The sequence below is a fragment of the Dreissena polymorpha genome, chromosome 2 (assembly GCF_020536995.1).
Source record: "Dreissena polymorpha isolate Duluth1 chromosome 2, UMN_Dpol_1.0, whole genome shotgun sequence".
NCBI lineage: Eukaryota > Metazoa > Mollusca > Bivalvia > Myida > Dreissenidae > Dreissena > Dreissena polymorpha.
In genome coordinates this window covers 114,175,839-114,193,768 of record NC_068356.1, presented here as the reverse complement: position 1 = coordinate 114,193,768, position 17,930 = coordinate 114,175,839, and the positions used below count along the sequence as shown (strand labels likewise).

General features: G+C 38.5%; 1 protein-coding gene across 5 annotated transcripts in view; it reads left to right on the top strand.

Moving 5' to 3' along the window:
• LOC127868548 (disks large homolog 5-like) overlaps nucleotides 1–17,930 on the top strand; it is a 98,603-nt gene that overhangs the window by 66,127 nt on the left and 14,546 nt on the right. For 4 of the 5 annotated variants that reach the window (XM_052410399.1, XM_052410397.1, XM_052410400.1 and 1 more), the window contains 9 exons: nucleotides 3,934–4,061; nucleotides 5,119–5,221; nucleotides 7,393–7,468; nucleotides 7,952–8,055; nucleotides 10,275–11,599; nucleotides 11,991–12,322; nucleotides 13,771–13,873; nucleotides 14,776–14,950; nucleotides 16,543–16,645. In XM_052410399.1, coding sequence (XP_052266359.1) covers nucleotides 3,934–4,061; nucleotides 5,119–5,221; nucleotides 7,393–7,468; nucleotides 7,952–8,055; nucleotides 10,275–11,599; nucleotides 11,991–12,322; nucleotides 13,771–13,873; nucleotides 14,776–14,950; nucleotides 16,543–16,645 — 2,449 coding nt within the window. The remainder of the gene's footprint in view (nucleotides 1–3,933; nucleotides 4,062–5,118; nucleotides 5,222–7,392; nucleotides 7,469–7,951; nucleotides 8,056–10,274; nucleotides 11,600–11,990; nucleotides 12,323–13,770; nucleotides 13,874–14,775; nucleotides 14,951–16,542; nucleotides 16,646–17,930) is intronic. The other variant, XM_052410398.1, reaches the window with a different exon arrangement.

Here is a 17,930-nt window from a genome sequence, read left to right as displayed (position 1 = left end):
CTGCCACTACAACTGACAGCCCAAATGGGGGGCATGCATGTTTTACAAACAGCCCTTGTTTTATGTATGAGACTGCAAAATGATAATTTAAAATGAGTACAATTAATCTTAAAACAGATGTTGCTGACACTTATAGGGGAAGCTTTAAAAAAAAAAACAAACACAGAATTTCAGAGACATATAAGCATGTATAGTCAGTTCTAAGCTGTGTTAGAATCAAAATAAAACTTGTAGATTATTGTTTGTTTTAAATAACCCACGTCTGGGATTTTTATATTCCAGGCTTTGCATTTGATTTTTAAACCCTATGCATCTTAACGTCCAGATATTGGTTATTTGACTACAAACAACAGCCTACATGTATTATTTGTTAACATAAAAAAATATGCAGTTTTAATTTGTAATGCAGTTTTAATTTGTTTAAACATTCATTCAGTTTTTTGTCCATTTTTGGAGTGATATTTTTTTATTCAATTAAACTTTATGGGAAGCTTCACTACCAAGAGGAGATGTGCATATTATCAGCCGTTTCTGGTCAGATGATTTTTCACAGAGTTATGGCCCTTTGAAATTTTCGATAAACTGTACATATACAGTAGATTTCGCTTAATTGAATAGCCTATTTGTCACGATCAAATATTCAATTATCCTGAGTATTCAATTACACGGAATCAGTTTATTTCCGATGTTGTCACTGTTCATCCGAATTACTGTTCATCCGAATTACCGATGATGTTTGTACATACGCTTCTACGTCACAGCACGCGCATTTCCATTTAATAAATAAATAATGTCTTTTTCTTCTTTCAAGTATGTGTTATTATCGTGTTTTTAACATATTTCATGGCTATATTGTTAAATATATTGCAAAATAAACTTGTTTTGTTCAATAAACGCAAAGAAAAGCGCAGACAGTCGTTTGTTATTAATTGTTCGGTACATTGAAAATAATCCACTCATAATATTCGCTCGACGGTTACATTACATATTGCGTTGTGTACATGTGCACTGACGAGTATACTGACGAGAAAAACACGTACAAACGATTTAAATATATTTTGTTGTTTTGTTCATAAATGGATACATGCACATTATAATCATTTAGCATATAAACATAACAATACAGCATATAAACATAGACATACAGCCTATAAACATAAGCATACATCATCTATACATACAGCACATAAACATACAACGCATATACACAGTAATTATGGAATCCAGTTGATGAACTCGGTGATCTTCGTTTGACGTCTGCTCTTTTCTGCTACTTTCTCAACCAAATCTTCAAGGTCGTAGAAGGTTTTGTAGTCGCTACATCCAGTGTCCTCGAGGAATCGTCTTACTTCTTCTAGTGCTTTCCTTGCGTCGCTGGCTGTTACGGGAAGTCGTATGGGCGTGTCGGCGTCTTCTTCTTCGGCGTCTTCATTGTCGTTGTTGAATTCTATATGGTTCCTTCGTTCCTCTTCTTCTCGTAGCATGTCGCTGCATATGTCGTCATCTGTTGGCATCCCATGGCACTCCAGGTCGTCATCGTGTTGAACATATTCTGCGAAGCTGATGGCGTTCATTGATTCCGGGGGTTCGGCCGTCTCCATTGGTTTCTCGGGCGCGGTCTCCATTTGTTTCTCGGGCGCGGTCCCCTTTGTGAACCCTGCTTTAGCAAAGCAGTTCCGGATTGTGACATCCGTTACACAGTTCCATGCCTTGGTCAGCATGTGCATGGCGTCCAGCAGCGTAAGCTTCTTAGCCATTTCCGCCGCTGACATGTTGTTCTGGTCAATGTCTTCTATTATCTTCTTGACCACCTGTCGGCGATATAGGGACTTGAGGTTTCTGATGATACCCTGGTCGCATGGCTGTATGAGGGATGTTGTGTTTGGTGGCAGAAAACTCATGTTACATTGCTGAGTTTTGTGGCTGCGTCATGGGGATGGGCTGAGCAGTTATCCACCAGGAGGATGACCTTCCTCTTTTGGATCCTCATGTCCTTGTTGAAGGCCGCCAGCCATTGTGTGAATATGTCACCCGTCATCCACGCATTTGAGTTGCTTTCGTATACGACAGGCAATGTCTTCTTCCCCCGGAGGCAGCGTGGTTGTCGGCTTTTGCCGATGACGAGTAACTGCCGTTTGTCCGTACCCGTCATGTTGCAGGCGACCATGGCAGTTATCCGGTCCTTCATTTTTTTGCTACCGGCCACCGCCTCTTCTTTGCTGACTAGCGTACCGTCTGGTAAGGCCCTGTAGTATATGCCCGTCTCGTCAGCGTTATATATATCGTCCTCCGCATAGTTCTTCAAGATGTCTGGAAGAACGTGCTTGATGTAGTGATCAGCTTGTGGTAGATCCGCATCTTTTTTCTCGCCATGTAGTTTTTTGAAGACGATGTTATTTCGCTCTTTCCATCGAGATAACCACCCGCTAGACGGCTTGAATTCCGGCTTTTCCAGCGTCTTTGCCAGGTCACAGGCTTTTTCTTCGAGAACAGGCCCAGACACTGGGATGTCTCTTGACCTGGCATTTGTGAACCAGGTTGTGAGCGCTGCTTCCACATCAGCCGCTTTCCCGGACCGATGACGTTTTCGTTCCGGGTTAGCATTAGACTCATATTCCTCCATTATGTTGGCTCGGTTGGAGGAAATACGAGACACTTGACCTTGGGAGCATCCCATCTTCTGCGCTATTTGTGTCTGCGGCATTTTCTGGTCTAGCAGTTTGATGACTTCATATTTGTCAGCAAGGCTGAGATCGTTGCGTTTTCGCTTGTTCGACATCATGTTTAGATATGATTTACTGTGACACAGTCTAGCAGGTTTATATACACGAACTGAGAATATAGTGTCACATTCCATCACCTGTTGCAAACTGTCGAGTAAGACACGTCAACAGTTTGTTTTCGGCAACACACTCTTTAATTGTTTCTAAGCGACAACAAACTGTTGAAATGTGCTACTCGACAGTTCACGCCTGACTGCACACCGGATACTCCAGTGTTTGCATTGTACAAACTCGCATACTACACCTGTGTAATCACGTGACGCTTAATAGACGCTGCATTCATGCATGGTGTGAAATGAAAACAAAGGCTGTCAATTGAGCGCGTCTGTCAAAATCGTCGATACCATTCGCATCCTTGGAGTTTTATGACATTCTTTGCTGGATTATAGAAAAGAACAGACTTTTTATTTAGACTTATACGTAAGTACATCGTCTTAATACAAACAGTATAAAATAAATATGTCACGTTTTCATTACATTTAAGTTGAAAACAAGTATATACATCGTCTTAATACAAACAGTATAAAATAAATATGTCACGTTTTCATTACATTTAAGTTGAAATCAAATATATACATGTATATAAAACACACGAATTTTTTTTTATAGTGTACACGCGACATTTGGCTATTCAATTAACCGAATTACGCCATATTTTCTATCAGAATATGTGGAATATTTACAACGGGAAGAGATGCAAATGGTTTGGTGTTTTCAATTTCTATTCAATTAACCGAATTATTCAATTATCCGATATTCAATTAAGTGGAATCTACTGTAGTGCAATTCTTGTCCCCCCAACTACAGACTGGAATTCAATGAAGCTTTATGGGAAGCTTAACTACTTAGAGGAGATGCGCATGTTATTTGTGGGTTCTGGTTGGATGATTTATTTAGAGAGTTATGGTCCTTAGAAATTTTTAAGATGCTAAACCATCCATCGTATTATTTTGTCCAAAGTTATGCCCCTCAAGACGTTTTCTTTTATCTGAATATATAGTGCAATATTGTGACAAAAAAACCTTTGGGGAGCATCACCCGTATCCAACGATTTCTTGTTTTACATGATTTGTTCTCAATCTCATGTTTAAAAAATATCCCTCATTTATGCTTGTGGTATAACTTTAAAATCACATAATCACTATTTCAGTCTGGTCTGAACAAAGAAGATGTTGGTTTTGAACTGGTGGGAGGCAAAGATGACCCCCAGTACCCCAACGACAACTCTCTGTTTGTCAGTCATGTGGTCAAGGGCAGTCCTGCAGAGAATAAGCTCAGGTCAGTCCATGGCATTTAAACTCTGGAACAAACTGTTTGACAATTCATAAGTCTGCTATAAGATGATAAGCTTTAAGTAAATAGTTTCACATTATTATCAAACTTGCAGTACTAATGTTGTAAAAATGAAAACTACTTTGAATTGGTTGTAAAATAATCACAATAATTGAAATTTTGTGTTGTTAGATTAATAATAAAATATTAATAAGCATCAGAAGGGTGGCATATTGTTTCCACACTGTCAAGCAGTTGTCTGCAATTTTTGGTTTCAGCATTTTTATGTCGCCCACCACTATAGTGGGGGACATATTGTTTTTGCCCTGTTGGTTGGTTGGTTGGTTTGTGTGTTTTGTTTGCTCCAACTTAACATTTTGCCATAACTTTTGCAATATTGAAGATAGCAACTTCATATTTGGCATGCATGTGTATCTCATGGAGCTACACATTTTGAGTGGTGACAGGTCAAGGTCATCCTTCAAGGTCAAAGGTCAAATATATAGCTTCAAAGCGGCGCAGAAGGGGACATAGTGTTTCTGACAAACACATTTCTTGTTTCTTACTCAATTAGATTTAATCTTCACATCTCCTTATGTTCTGGAAATGTTTATTAGCATAAAATGGGGGCTATTTTATTGAAAGCCAAATCTCACCACACACCGGACACTTCAGAGATATTGCCTTGAATTTCTCAAAATATGGCTCTCTGATGATTTCCTTCTAATTCAACCATGTGTCATCTGATGGACCAACTTTCTAAAAATTTAGCCATCTTAAGGTTGTGTGTAACACCTGTCTCCTAACCTTAAAGGTCAAGATCACACTTATAGGTCAAAGCTCAAATTTGGCCATAACCGTTTGACAAGTCATCTCTCAACCATAGCGTGAGATATATTGATGGATTTTACACAATTGCAAACCATCACAAGACTGTATGTCACAAGCGTGTAGCACTCATCTCTTTAGCTCAAAGGTCAAGGACACACTTGAGGTTTCAAAGGTCTATTCCAGCTGGGTCTTTATTTGCTTAGCCTATATTGAGTGTTCTGCGTGCTTTCAGATTGAATGACCAAGTTCTGCGCATAAACAACAAGGACGTTTGCAATGTAGAGAAAAGGTTTGCATATAACCTTCTGCGAAACAGGTCTGGAACTGTTGCTATGGTAAGTGCAGATTGTTGGGAATAGTAAATAAAGTGAAAAGTATAGTATCTACAAAATGGCAGCTTTATAACAACATGTTGCTCATTAGATATATTTTTGCTCCCAATTCTAGTTAAAACTTGTGATATTTGTCACTTTTAGGTACTAATGTAATGATAATTATTGTGAATACCTTAATGAAAATGAATCCCTCTAACAACAATTTATATACATATTCCAGAGATCATGACCATTGGCAAAACTACACCCTGATATTGCTGTACTTTTCATTGTTTGAGTCTTTGATATTTGTCTTTATAAAGAATATTGTATTTGTTTTGGAAACAAATAAATAATGTTGATTTTATCTTTTATTTAGAGTTACCAAAATACTAAAATTCTGTCCAATAATGTAGAACCTGCAATTTTATATGATTTTGTATTATTGATGCTTTTTTATTAGTCCGCTATGGCGCTATCAGTGTTAATGAAGTTGACTTAAGCTTTATCCCCAGTTTGTTAATATGTTCACTCTGTGTGTCCGTCCAAATCTGGATCTTGCAATAACTCAAAATGTTAATTCACTGGTTAGATCATAATTTGTAAATGGATAGAGGGCAATATGGAGAATGGTTATTTTTATGCTCCCCCCAAAAATTTTTTAGGGAGCATATAGTTGCCGCTTCGTCTGTCCGTCCGTCCGTCCGTCTGTCCGTCCGTGCACAATTTTTGTCCGGGCTATTTCTCAGCAATTAATGACCAGAATTCAATAAAACTTTATGGGAAGCTTCACTACCAAGAGGAGATGTGCATATTATCAGCCGGTTCTGGTCGGATGATTTTTTCTTAGAGTTATGGCCCTTTGAAATTTTCGATAAACTGTACATATAGTGCAATTCTTGTCCGGGCTATTTCTCAGCAACTAATGACCGGATTTTAATGAAACTTTATGGGAAGCTTCAATACCAAGAGGAGATGTGCATATTATCAGCGGGTTCTGGTCGGATGATTTTTCACAGAGTTATGGCCCTTTGAAATTTTCTATAAAAAAATTCTTGTCCCCCCCAACTACTGTGCCCTCGAAGACGTTTCCTTTTATTTGAATATATAGTTCAATATTGTGACAAAAAAAACGGTTTCTTGTTTTTAGATGACATAATTGTGGTGGTAATTGTTATGGAAATAATTGAAAACTAAATTATGAATCCTGCAATAACTCAAACAGTAATCTAGCAACGTTAATGAAAAGTTTTATGTTTTTACAGGGCCATATGGAGATCATATGCGTTTATTCTGTTGTTTTTTTTTCGTAAGAAAAATATTGTGCTTGCTATGGTTACAGATATGGTTTCAGAAATCATTGAACACTAAAATCTGGATTCTGCAACAACTCAAATAAGGAGTAAGCTATTTTGATGAAACTTGGTATGTGGATAGAGGGCCATATGGGATACATGCACATTATGTCGGCTGTGTGTGTCTTTCTCTCTGTCTTTGAGTCCGTCTGGACAATCTGGATGCTGTGCTAACTAAAATTATATCAAGCTATGGTGCTAAAACTCAGTGTGTGGATAGAGGGCCTTACAGGGAATATTCATGTTGTTTTGATGAATGCTTTGGTGGCAAATAAAAGTGAAAATCGAAAATCTTGATTCTGTGTCGACTCAAAAAGTACTTAAGCTAGGTTGCTGAAACACAGGATGTGGATAGAGAGCCATATTGTGAATGTGATTGTCATTTCTTTTTTTTTCTGTTTGTCTCTCAACAATATGGATGTGTGATAACTCAAAAAGGTCTATAGCTAAGTTGATGAAACTCACTATGTGCATATAGGGCACACTCATTTAATTTTTTTTAATCAGACAAATACTGTTGTTGATATGGTCAAAGAAATTATTGAAAATTAAAATCTGGATCTTGCAACAACTCAAAAAGTACTTAGGCTGAGTTGATGAAACCTGTGAATATTGGACCATATGAAGAATGTGCACATTATTTCTTTTTTTGTCTTACCAATATTGTGGAAGTTAATGAAAACTTAATATGCCTTTTGCCATAATTAGAACCTGTTCCATAATTAAGGACAATCGTTCTAGCCACTTTTGCCACAATAGTTGTATTCTCAACATTAAATATCTTAATCCATTTATATTGACAGCAATTGGAATAGCAGATTGTAATGTTTGTAACAGCAGGTGATGCGGCGGAGGAAGATCTCTCCATCGCGGTCCTGGCAGGCCATCCAGCTAAGCATTCCCCCTGGAAAAGGTGAGAGGGCAGGGCCTGCAGCATCACACTGATAACCAGCCAGTGGGACTCTTGTCCTTAGAATTCATTGATAAAACTAGATGTCATTGGTCTGAAACATAATTGCCTGCTTGGAAATGTTGAATTTTTTTTCATGACAGACTTATTGAAATTTCGTAGAATGGTTAACTTGTCTTCAGCTTAGGGAGATGTACTTGGCTTGTAAATGTTGTAGTTGTAAAATATTTGCACTAGATGTGTTAACTTAATGCAGAATACAAAAGTTACAATGAATTGTGTTCATCCTTCAATGTGGCCTCAGAGGTCCAAATTTTCACAAGCTCTAAAGCCATGCAACAGCAAATTGGCATTTTGGCTTGCTCAGATTCAGAACTATCATATTGCCTGGATTGTAAAATTGTCTTTTTGTCAAACAAGAACACTAAAATGTGGGCTTTACTTAGCCAAAGTGCTGATTTCCATATCAGTTCCATGTGTTTTCAGATATTGGCATTCAGCTAGAGAATGGGCTGTATGTAACCAGGGTGAATCCAGGCTCCTATGCTGCCAAGGAGGGGCTCATAACCGTGGGTGACCGCATCATAAGTGTGAGTACATTCCATTGGTGTGACTGCTTTGCAAGTAATTAAATGAATGGAGAAATCAGAATTATATATACATCCCTAACTCTTTGGTAGACAATTCATATGAAGCTTTTTATGCCCCCGGTAGGGTGGCATATAGCAGTTGAACTGGCCGTTAGTGTGTCAGTATGTCGGTATGTGTGTATGTCAGTCTGTCCGTTCGAAAAAAACTTTAACATTGGCCATACCTTTTTATGTCCCCCACTATAGTAGTGGGGGACATATTGTTTTTGCCCTGTCTGTTGGTCTGTTGGTCTGTTGGTCTGTTTGCGCCAACTTTAACATTTTGCAATAACTTTTGCTATATTGAAGATAGCAACTTCATATTTGGCATGCATGTGTATCTCATTAAGCTGAACATTTTGAGTGGTGAAAGGTCAAGGTCAAGGTCATCCTTCAAGGTCAGAGGTCAAATATATGTGGCCAAAATCGCTCATTTTATGAATACTTTTGCAATATTGAAGATAGCAACTTGATATTTGGCATGCATGTGTATCTCATGGAGCTGCACATTTTGAGTGGTGAAAGGTCAAGGTCAAGGTCATCCTTCAAGGTCAGAGGTCAATTATATGTGGCCAAAATCGCTCATTTTATGAATACTTTTGCAATATTGAAGATAGCAACTTGATATTTGGCATGCATGTGCATCTCATGGAGCTGCTCATTTTGAGTGGTGAAAGGTCAAGGTCAAGGTCATCCTTCAAGGTCAGAGGTCAAATATATGTGGCCCAAATCGCTTATTTTATGAATACTTTTGCAATATTGAAGATAGCAACTGTATATTTGGCATGCATGTGTATCTCATGGAGCTGCACATTTTGAGTGGTGAAAGGTCAAGGTCAAGGTCATCCTTCACAAGGTCAAGGTCATCCTACAATGTCAAACATCATATAGGGGGACATTGTGTTTCACAAACACATCTTGTTCAATATTGAAGATAGCAACTTGATATTTGGCATGCATGTGCATCTCACGGAGCTGCACATTTTGAGTGGTGAAAGGTGAAGGCCAAGGTCATCCTTTAAGGTCAAATGTCTAATATATGGCGTCTGTTCGTCCGTCCAAAAACTTTAACATTGGCCATAACTTTTTCACAATTGAAGATAGCAACTTAATATTTGGCATGCATGTGTATCTCATGGAGCTGAATATTTTGAGTGGTGAAAGGTGAAGGTCAAGGTCATCCTTCAAGGTCAAATGTAATATATGGCGTCTGTCCGTCCGAAAACTTTAACATTGGCCATAACTTGTTCAATATTGAAGATGGTAACTTGATATTTGGCATGCATATGCATCTCACTGAGCTGCACATTTTGAGTGGTGAAAGGTGAAGGTCAAGGTCATCCGTCAAAGTCAAATGTCTAATATATGGCGTCTGTCGGTCCGTCCAAAAAACTTTAACATTGGCCTTAACTTTTGCGCTATTGAAGATAGCACATTGATATTCGGCATGCATGTGTATCTCATGGAGCTGAACATTTTGAGTGGTAAAAGATGAAGGTGAAGGTCATCCTTTAAGGTCAAATGTCAAATATATGGCGTCTGTCCGTCTGAAAACTTTAACATTGGCCATAACTTTTTCAATATTGAAGATAGCAACTTGATATTTGGCATGCATATGCATCTCACAGAGCTGCACATTTTGAGTGGTGAAAGGTGAAGGTCAAGGTCATCCTTCAAGGTCAAATGTCAAATATATGGCGTCTGTCGTTCCGAAAAAATTGGCGCAATAGGGGGCATTGTGTTTCTGACGAACACATCTCTTGTTTTTATTTATTTTGTAATAAGACTAAATTAGTGTTCTTTCTTGTTAGAATAATAATGATGAGGTACTATCACCATTATTAAATTTTAAAACCCTGAAGTAATGACTGCTAAATTACAAGGACAAGTGTCATCCTTCTTTCTTTTAAAATTTTGATGCAAGTTTTGAAAGTTTCCTATACAGATACTAAGGGTTGACCTAAGGTGCCTTAGTTTCTGTGTACTAATTAAATGCACCCTGTTGCTTATCCCTTTCCCACCAGAACAGCCAGCAAGTACCTTAGAGTAGAAAATGAAGCCTTCAAAACTTGAATCTAGTAAGAAAGATATGAAAATGGCAAATGATTTCTAAGGGACTGCCAACGCGTCAAAGTGTGTATCTGAGCCATAAAGGTTTAAATAAGATGTTTTGCTTGCAGGTGAATGGTCGCAGTGTTGAGAACATGAGCCCAGAGGATCTACAGAAGACCCTGTTCCAGTGTGGGGGAGACACCATCCTGCTGGACGTGTGGCGCCAGACCACACCCCTCAGCTCGGCTGGCTCCTCCCCCATACCCCTTGGAGCCCCTCTCCAGGAACCCCTTCTCTGCCCCTCCTCCAAGTCAGACCCCTCCAAGCGTTGGGACTCAGCCAGTGAAGGCAGCAAGGGCAGCTTGCGTAATATCAAGAGCAGTGGGTCCCAGACAGACAGTCTTGACAGTCCCAGTGTGATGCGCAGGGGTAAAGAACGAAAACAGTCCGATAAGGATTCAGACCATAAGGCGAGACATAGTGTGCACATCTTTGATAAAGCATTAGAAACTGTGGACAAAATATTCAAGTCAAGGAATAAGTCCACTGAGAGAATTGAGATTGATAAAGGGACACTCACACCAAGTCGACCAAGAACTATGATAGAAAACAGTGTGGATATTGTTGAATTCGCCTTTCCAATGCATACTCGAGAAAACTCAAATGCCTCATCAACAACAAGAAATTCTGGACGACCAAATGAGGAAGTGCTTGAAAATGTGGACCAAGAAATGAGTAACACAGGCACATGGCCAAAGTGTTATCGCTTTTCAAATGCAACAGTTAATGGGACTGTGATACAGACTCAGAAAAACCATCACAAACGCCCAAGCATAGAGGCTGTGATAGATCGTACTGGGGACCAAGGCTTTCGAGTACCGCCCTTGCCACCCGAACGCAAGAACTCTTCATTTGTGGCTGCCAGACACACGCCCCAGAATTCTGACTCCACCATCACCTACAGCTCCCATCCACCCTCTCCCTCACTATCCCCCCAGCCCAGTAATGCGAGTTCCAGTGTTGCATATTTTCCCAAATCTCCAGCTATTCCGCGGCACACGTTCATTCACCAGCACCAGGACAGCATCAACACTCCCCCTCCTAGTCAAAGCTACCATTCTCCCCCTGGGGCTCATACCCCCCATCAGGCACACAAGCCAACCAGACTTACTGGTAACCTTAAAAGTCCTCCACGCATTCCACAAGTGTCCACCAACCAATATGACTTAAAAAGTTCGAGCAATCATGCCAATAGAATGCGTCCCCCCAGTGGGGTGTCAGTTGAGCAGAAGAGTTTGCACTCCAATGTGGTCTACATATCGCCGACAAGCCACAATCCACCATCACATATAGGAAGTCGAAACAGCACTCCTGAACCTTACTCACCCACCAAACCTATCGAGTTTATAGATCGACCAATAGGACGCCATTATGCTATGCCCAACTCATACAGGTAAATAGATGTAAATTTAGGAGTAAAAAATAGATTGTATACGTTTGTCATATATTTTTATGCTCCCACAGGAGGGGAGGCTTTAAAGGTTGCACATGTCTGTCCATCTGTTAGTTCTTATGTATGTCCTTAAACATGTGTTTTGAGCTCCTCTTTAACTACTGCATGGATTTTGCTATGGAGTGGATTCGTCTGTGTCCAAACAAGTTATGGGGACATCAGTGTCTCTGACACATTTCTAGTTTCATGTGTGTGTACATTGGTAAAGGAAAGCTTTCTGAACTTTATTTAATAGTTATGATGTTGAATTGTTTTAACAAAAATTTGCAGATAATTTGTCTACTTCTTTTCACTTACAACAACTTGATTATACATATCTATCTGATTGCAGCAGTAACTCGCTGCCGACCCCGTCTCAACCAGTGGTTGCCCGGCAACATGACAACGTGCACCACGCCACCACCACGGTCCTGCCGCCCAGGTTCAATCCTCATGCAGCATTCCTCCCGGATAGCATCGATCTGGAGAACCTGCCGCCGTACCCCAGCGGCATGTCAGAGGTCAGCTCCCCAAGCCCCAGCCTGATCTCCGAGGTGAGCCGCTTCACGCCCAACCACATGGAGTACCCGTACCCTTCGTACCCATACTACCAGGAACACCGCTACCGCAATCCATCCATACCCAGTGTCAATGTCAGCATCAACGATACATCTGGATCTATTGGTGAGTCATTATGAGTCAGTAGATGTACTTTTGTCATATAAGAAAGATGTCATTTTGTCTGAAATCTTAAGCGGTGGACCTTGGTTGTAGTTAACTCACTAATTGCTCGCTCCAGCAAAATTCAAAAATCACTTGATCGGTAGTAAACCAGGTTTTTAGGGACAGTTATGATACACATTAAAAGTGTATCAGTTGAAAGCAATAAATCAAATGAATTGATTCCATTATATTTGTAATTATCCATTGCACATGAGGTCTGGGCATGTATGTTATGGTTGGTTTCCTTTCACTTATGCCTGATGTAAATGTACATTTATCAGTGAAAATATGATATTTTTGGTTTCTGCATACAATTTCAATATTTGCTTTAAGCAAACCGTTGATATATACTAACATGTATTTCTTCTTTATACTATATTGACTTAGAAGTCACTGAATGAAATATTTAACCAAAACATTGTCTCAGATGTTACTGCAATTGACATGTGACCGCATTTCACACTGTCTGTGTAACATCATAAAAGAAGCTATGTAAAAGCCAATTGACATTTTAGAAATATGTTTTGTGTGCAACCTCACAGATTAAATGCTCATAGCAGGTGTCTTTAGCTTTAACAAGATTATATTATAAAACTCTTTCAACTAATTGTAAACTTAGCTGGAAGTAACTGTTAATGTACAGTATGTATTTTATAATTATTTCTAATTTAACAGAGAAAACTGCCATCATCATCTAATGATGATTATGACAGATTATGAATCTTGAATGGAGATTTCCTTATGCTCTTGTTTTGTGTATGATGTCTTTAAATTAAAGAGTACAGTATGAGTGTGTATGTTTGCCATGTAACACAGATAATAGTGAAAGAAAACACTTAATGGTCATGGTCCACTCAATTGTTTGTCTGTCCAGTTTACTTAGCTGCATGTAGCTGAGTTTACCAAAGGTCCACTGCTTCAAATGCTATTTGTGAAAACAGAGTCATTATAAGGATTGATGGTGCCATGCCTGTTATTTTCCTGCAGTTTTATCTTTCAGTTCTATCTACCATGACTACTTTAATCAAATGATTTTTCTTTAAGTAAAATGTAAGTTTTTAATGTCTTTATATGATTTTCAAATAATAACACTTTAGAATAAAAACATTGACGTCTTTGTAAAAAAAAACACTTCACCAAAACAGACTTTAGGGAGATGGTCCCGCTAAAGCTTAAGCCAAATGTCTATAGTGAATAACTTCCATGCTTTGGGATTTATTAGACTTTTAACCAAAAAAACCAAACCAAATTCAGATAATCATATCAGGACCGGTAGAAAAACTTAGCTATTCCCTAGCCAAGCTAAATATACACCCAAGTTTTATATGCTATAGTCTGACAACTCTTGTTATAAAAGTCATCCTTAAGTGATAAGTTGTAATCATTGTTGATGACTTGTCTTTCCTCAGTGTCCGATGGTGACCTGGAGAGCATGTGCAGTCCATTCCAAGAGATGCACAAGATGTTGCCCCAATCTTCACTGCCTTTGGACCATTCTCTGCCAAGAAGAAAGTATGTGTCTGTTTCTAATTATTTGAGTGTCGTTCTGGAAAACTTGGCTTAATGCATGTACGAAAAGTCTTGTCCCAGATTAGCCTGTGCAATTTGAACAAACTAATCAGGGACGACACTTTCCGCTTTTAATTTTTTGGTTAAAAGGAAGTCTTTAAAACAAAAATCTAGCCGAAAGTGTTGTCTCTAATAAGCTGTGCGGACTGCACAGGCTAATCTTAAGGCACATGCATTAAGCCCAGTTTTCCCAGGACAAGGCTAATTTTATGGCATTGCATGGATGACCAGTCATACAGATTGCTTTATGGGGCCTTTTGTCCATGTAATGCTTTAGTCATGAGTTCAACATCATTCATGGTCATGTCCCCTGTGCATCTGGTGCATAAAGGTTTCCTTTCATTAAAACATGTTCTCTGAATTGACAACTGGTAAAAATTGTGTGGATTGTTTTGTTGTGTTTGAAATAATTCGTTACCAAAAGAGGGTAATTCTTAGGTATTAGAATGTGTAACAAATATGCCCCAACTGCTTTTGGAAATTCGCTTCTACTTCTGGTTTTTCTTCATTATTTTTAAGTGAAAATATATATAAGCTGAGCTCTGGGAAAACCAGGCTTAATTCATGTGCTTAAAGTGTTGTCCCATTTTAGCTTGTGCAGTCTACACAGGTTAATCAGAGACAACAATGTCGGCTTTAAGGGAATGTTTAAGGGAATGTTTAAGGGAATGTTTTGTTGAAATGAAGTCTCTTCTTAACAAGAATCTAGTGTAGGCAAAAAAATGTCATTCCTTCACAGGCTAATCTAAGACAGCAAAAGTGCACATCCATTAAGCCCCATTTGCCCAGAGCTAGCTCAATTGTTGAGATAAGATCAGTTAACAGTTCCCTTTTTTTCCCAACAGACCTTCCAAGCCCAAGCTGCATGAGACGCGTACGATCAGTTTTGAGAAGACCTTGAAACCAGTCGGTTTCCAGATAGAGATGGGACCAGTCAGTGGGGGGATATTTGTGCGGTCTGTCAACGAGAATAGCCAGGCAGCCATGGAGGGGCTCGTAGTCGGGGACCAGCTATTGGAGGTAAGACTCAGTCTCAAGTGCAGCTTTCATCATTGGATTGGTCTTCTTGGGTTACAAATAAATAGAATGGTGCCATGACTTGATTGTTTTCTGAGCTTTGATAAGTCTTATTATCCCCAGCCATAGGCGGAGGGATATTGTTTTGGCGTTGTCCATCCGTCCGTCCTTCCGTCTTTCCGTCTGTCTTTCCGTCTGTCCGGCACTTTTGTGTCCGGAGCCATATCTCGGAGATGCTTTGGCGGATTTCATTGAAACTTGATATGAGTATATATATGGATAAGAGGATAATGCACGCCAAATGGCATTGTACCACATTTGTTAATAACGGAGTTATGGCCTTTTGTATCTTGAAAAAATGCTTTTTTTGTGTCCGGAGCCATATCTGTGAAGTGCTTTGGCGGATTTCATTGAAACTTAATATGAGTATACGTATGGATAAGAGGATGATGCACGCCAAATGGCATTGTACACCATCTGTTGATAAAGGAGTTATGGCCCTTTGTTTCTCGAAAAAATCCTTTTTTTAGTGTCAAATATAACACTTTTGTGTCCAGAAGCATATTGGCGGGGGATATCAATCCTACGAATTTGCTTGTTTGCTGTGATTTTGAAAGTGCCCCCCAAAGTCGGAGGGATTTAGAATTGGAATTGTCCATCTGTTTGTCTGGGACAAACTTTTCAGGGCTATATCTCAGAAACTATATGACTCCCCAAAAGTCAGAGGGATTTAGAATTGTAATTATCCATCCGTCTGTCTGGGACGAACTTTTCAGGGCTATATCTCAGAAACAATATGAGATATCAACATGAAACTTGACTGGTGTATAGATATCAAGAAGAAGAAATTCCATAACTATGAACCATAACCCTACTTTTTCTTAAATAGGAGCTATTTCCCTTTGTTTTTATTGTATGCTGTAATTTTCAGGCTATATCTCAGATACCATACAAGATTTAAACATGAAAATTGATGGCTGTCTTGATATAAATGAGGATAAGTGCCATGCTTAAGAACCATAACCCTACACTTTCTTAAATAAGAGTTATTGCCCTTTGTTATTTTCATATGCTGTAACTTTTCAGAGCTATATCTCAGATACAATTCAATATATTAATATGAAACTGCATGGATGTATAGATATCGATGAGAAAAAAAGCCTTGCACAATCATCATGACCCTACACTTTTTTTAATAAGAGTTATTGACCTTTGCTGTTTTTGTATGATGTTACTTTTCAGGGCTATATTTCAGATACGATACAAGATTTTAACATGAAACTTCATGGGTGTATAGATATCAATGAGGAGAATGCATAAAAACAATTACACTGCATTATTTGAGGATAATACCGTATATCAAGGGATTTGCACCCATCCATAAGCACAATTTATTTGGTAGAGGATATCAATTCAACAAATTTGCTTGTTTCCATTTTGAATTATTTCTTAATGAACAGCCACGTGTGGAATTCAGTTTATGAGTCCTTGTGTTACTACAATTGTATCACATTTTTTTACGACGCTTGTTAACAAGTACATTTAAATTATACTAGATATTTAAAATTCCAAGATCTATATTTTCTGTTTTCCAGATCTGTGCTATCAACATGCGTAATGCCACCTATGACTTGGCAGCCAGGGTCCTGCAGCAGTGTGGAAGTAACCTGACAATGTTGGTGCAGTATAACCCTGAAAGTAAGCTAACAAATTGTAGTGTATTAAATTTAGTTAATTAAAGTATTAAAATGTCAAGGAGAAAATATACTGTTTCATATATGATGTTGATATTTATCTTTCAAGTGTTAAACTGTAATGGCCATATTAGCTGATTTTTAGCGAGGCTGTTTTCGGAGAAAACCCGAGCTATTGTCATAGCCAGCTCGCCGTCCGCAGTAGGCGTCATGCTAAAACCTTAGCATTGGCCATAATTTTTTAAATATTGAAGATAGCACCTTGATATTTGGCATGCATGTGTATCTCATGGAGCTGCACACTTTGAGTGGTAAAATTTCAAGGTGAACATCATCCTTCAAGGTCTAGGGTCGAAAAAACAAAGTCAAGGGAAGTAATAAGCTTTAAATGGACATAGTTATCTGACCTGCCGACGTATATATTTTTGCTAAATAAATCAAAGTGGCGCAGTAGGCGGCATTGTGTTTCTGACAAACACATTGTGGTAAAAGGTCAAGGTCAAGGTCATCCTTTACGGTCTATGGTAAAAAGTACAGATTTAAGGGAAGTAATAAGCTTTAAAAAGGGAGAAAATTATTCAATATTGAACATAGCCACTTTATATATTTGGCATGCATGTGTATCTCGTGGAGCTGCACATTTTGAGTGGTGAATATACAGTCACGGTAGTGACTTTAAATTATTTGCTACTAAAAATAGACATTTTTTACAGACAATTATTTTCAAGGGAAGTAATTTATATAATTATAAATCTCATATTATATATTATATTTCCTTACCAAGAGGTGAAGTTCTTTAAACAATTACTGTACAGATTTATTATTTTGATGAATGATTAATTTGTCAAAGTTTTTTTTTAAATGATATAATTATAATTTCTTTAATGTTCATTACATACCTGTGGACTTATGATCATAGATACATGATCAATTCTGGCTATGACCTCTTTTAAACCACAGGCCTTGGTTGTCAGTGATGTCTGACATGGTCATAATAGACTGTGAGACCCTTTGTAAATATAATTGGACATAATAAAAAGTGTATTTCTATGCTGCTTTTTATGCCCCCAGATTGAATGATCGGGGGTATTTTGTTTTTGGCCTGTCTGTCTGTATGTCATTGTATGTGTGTGTCTGTTTGTCATTGTATGTGTGTGTCTGTCTGTCATTGTATGTGTGTGTCTGTCCCAAAACTTTAAATTTGGCCATAACTTTTGCAATATTGAAGATAGCAACTTGATATTTGGCATGCATGTGTATCTCATGGAGCTGCACATTTTGAGTGGTGA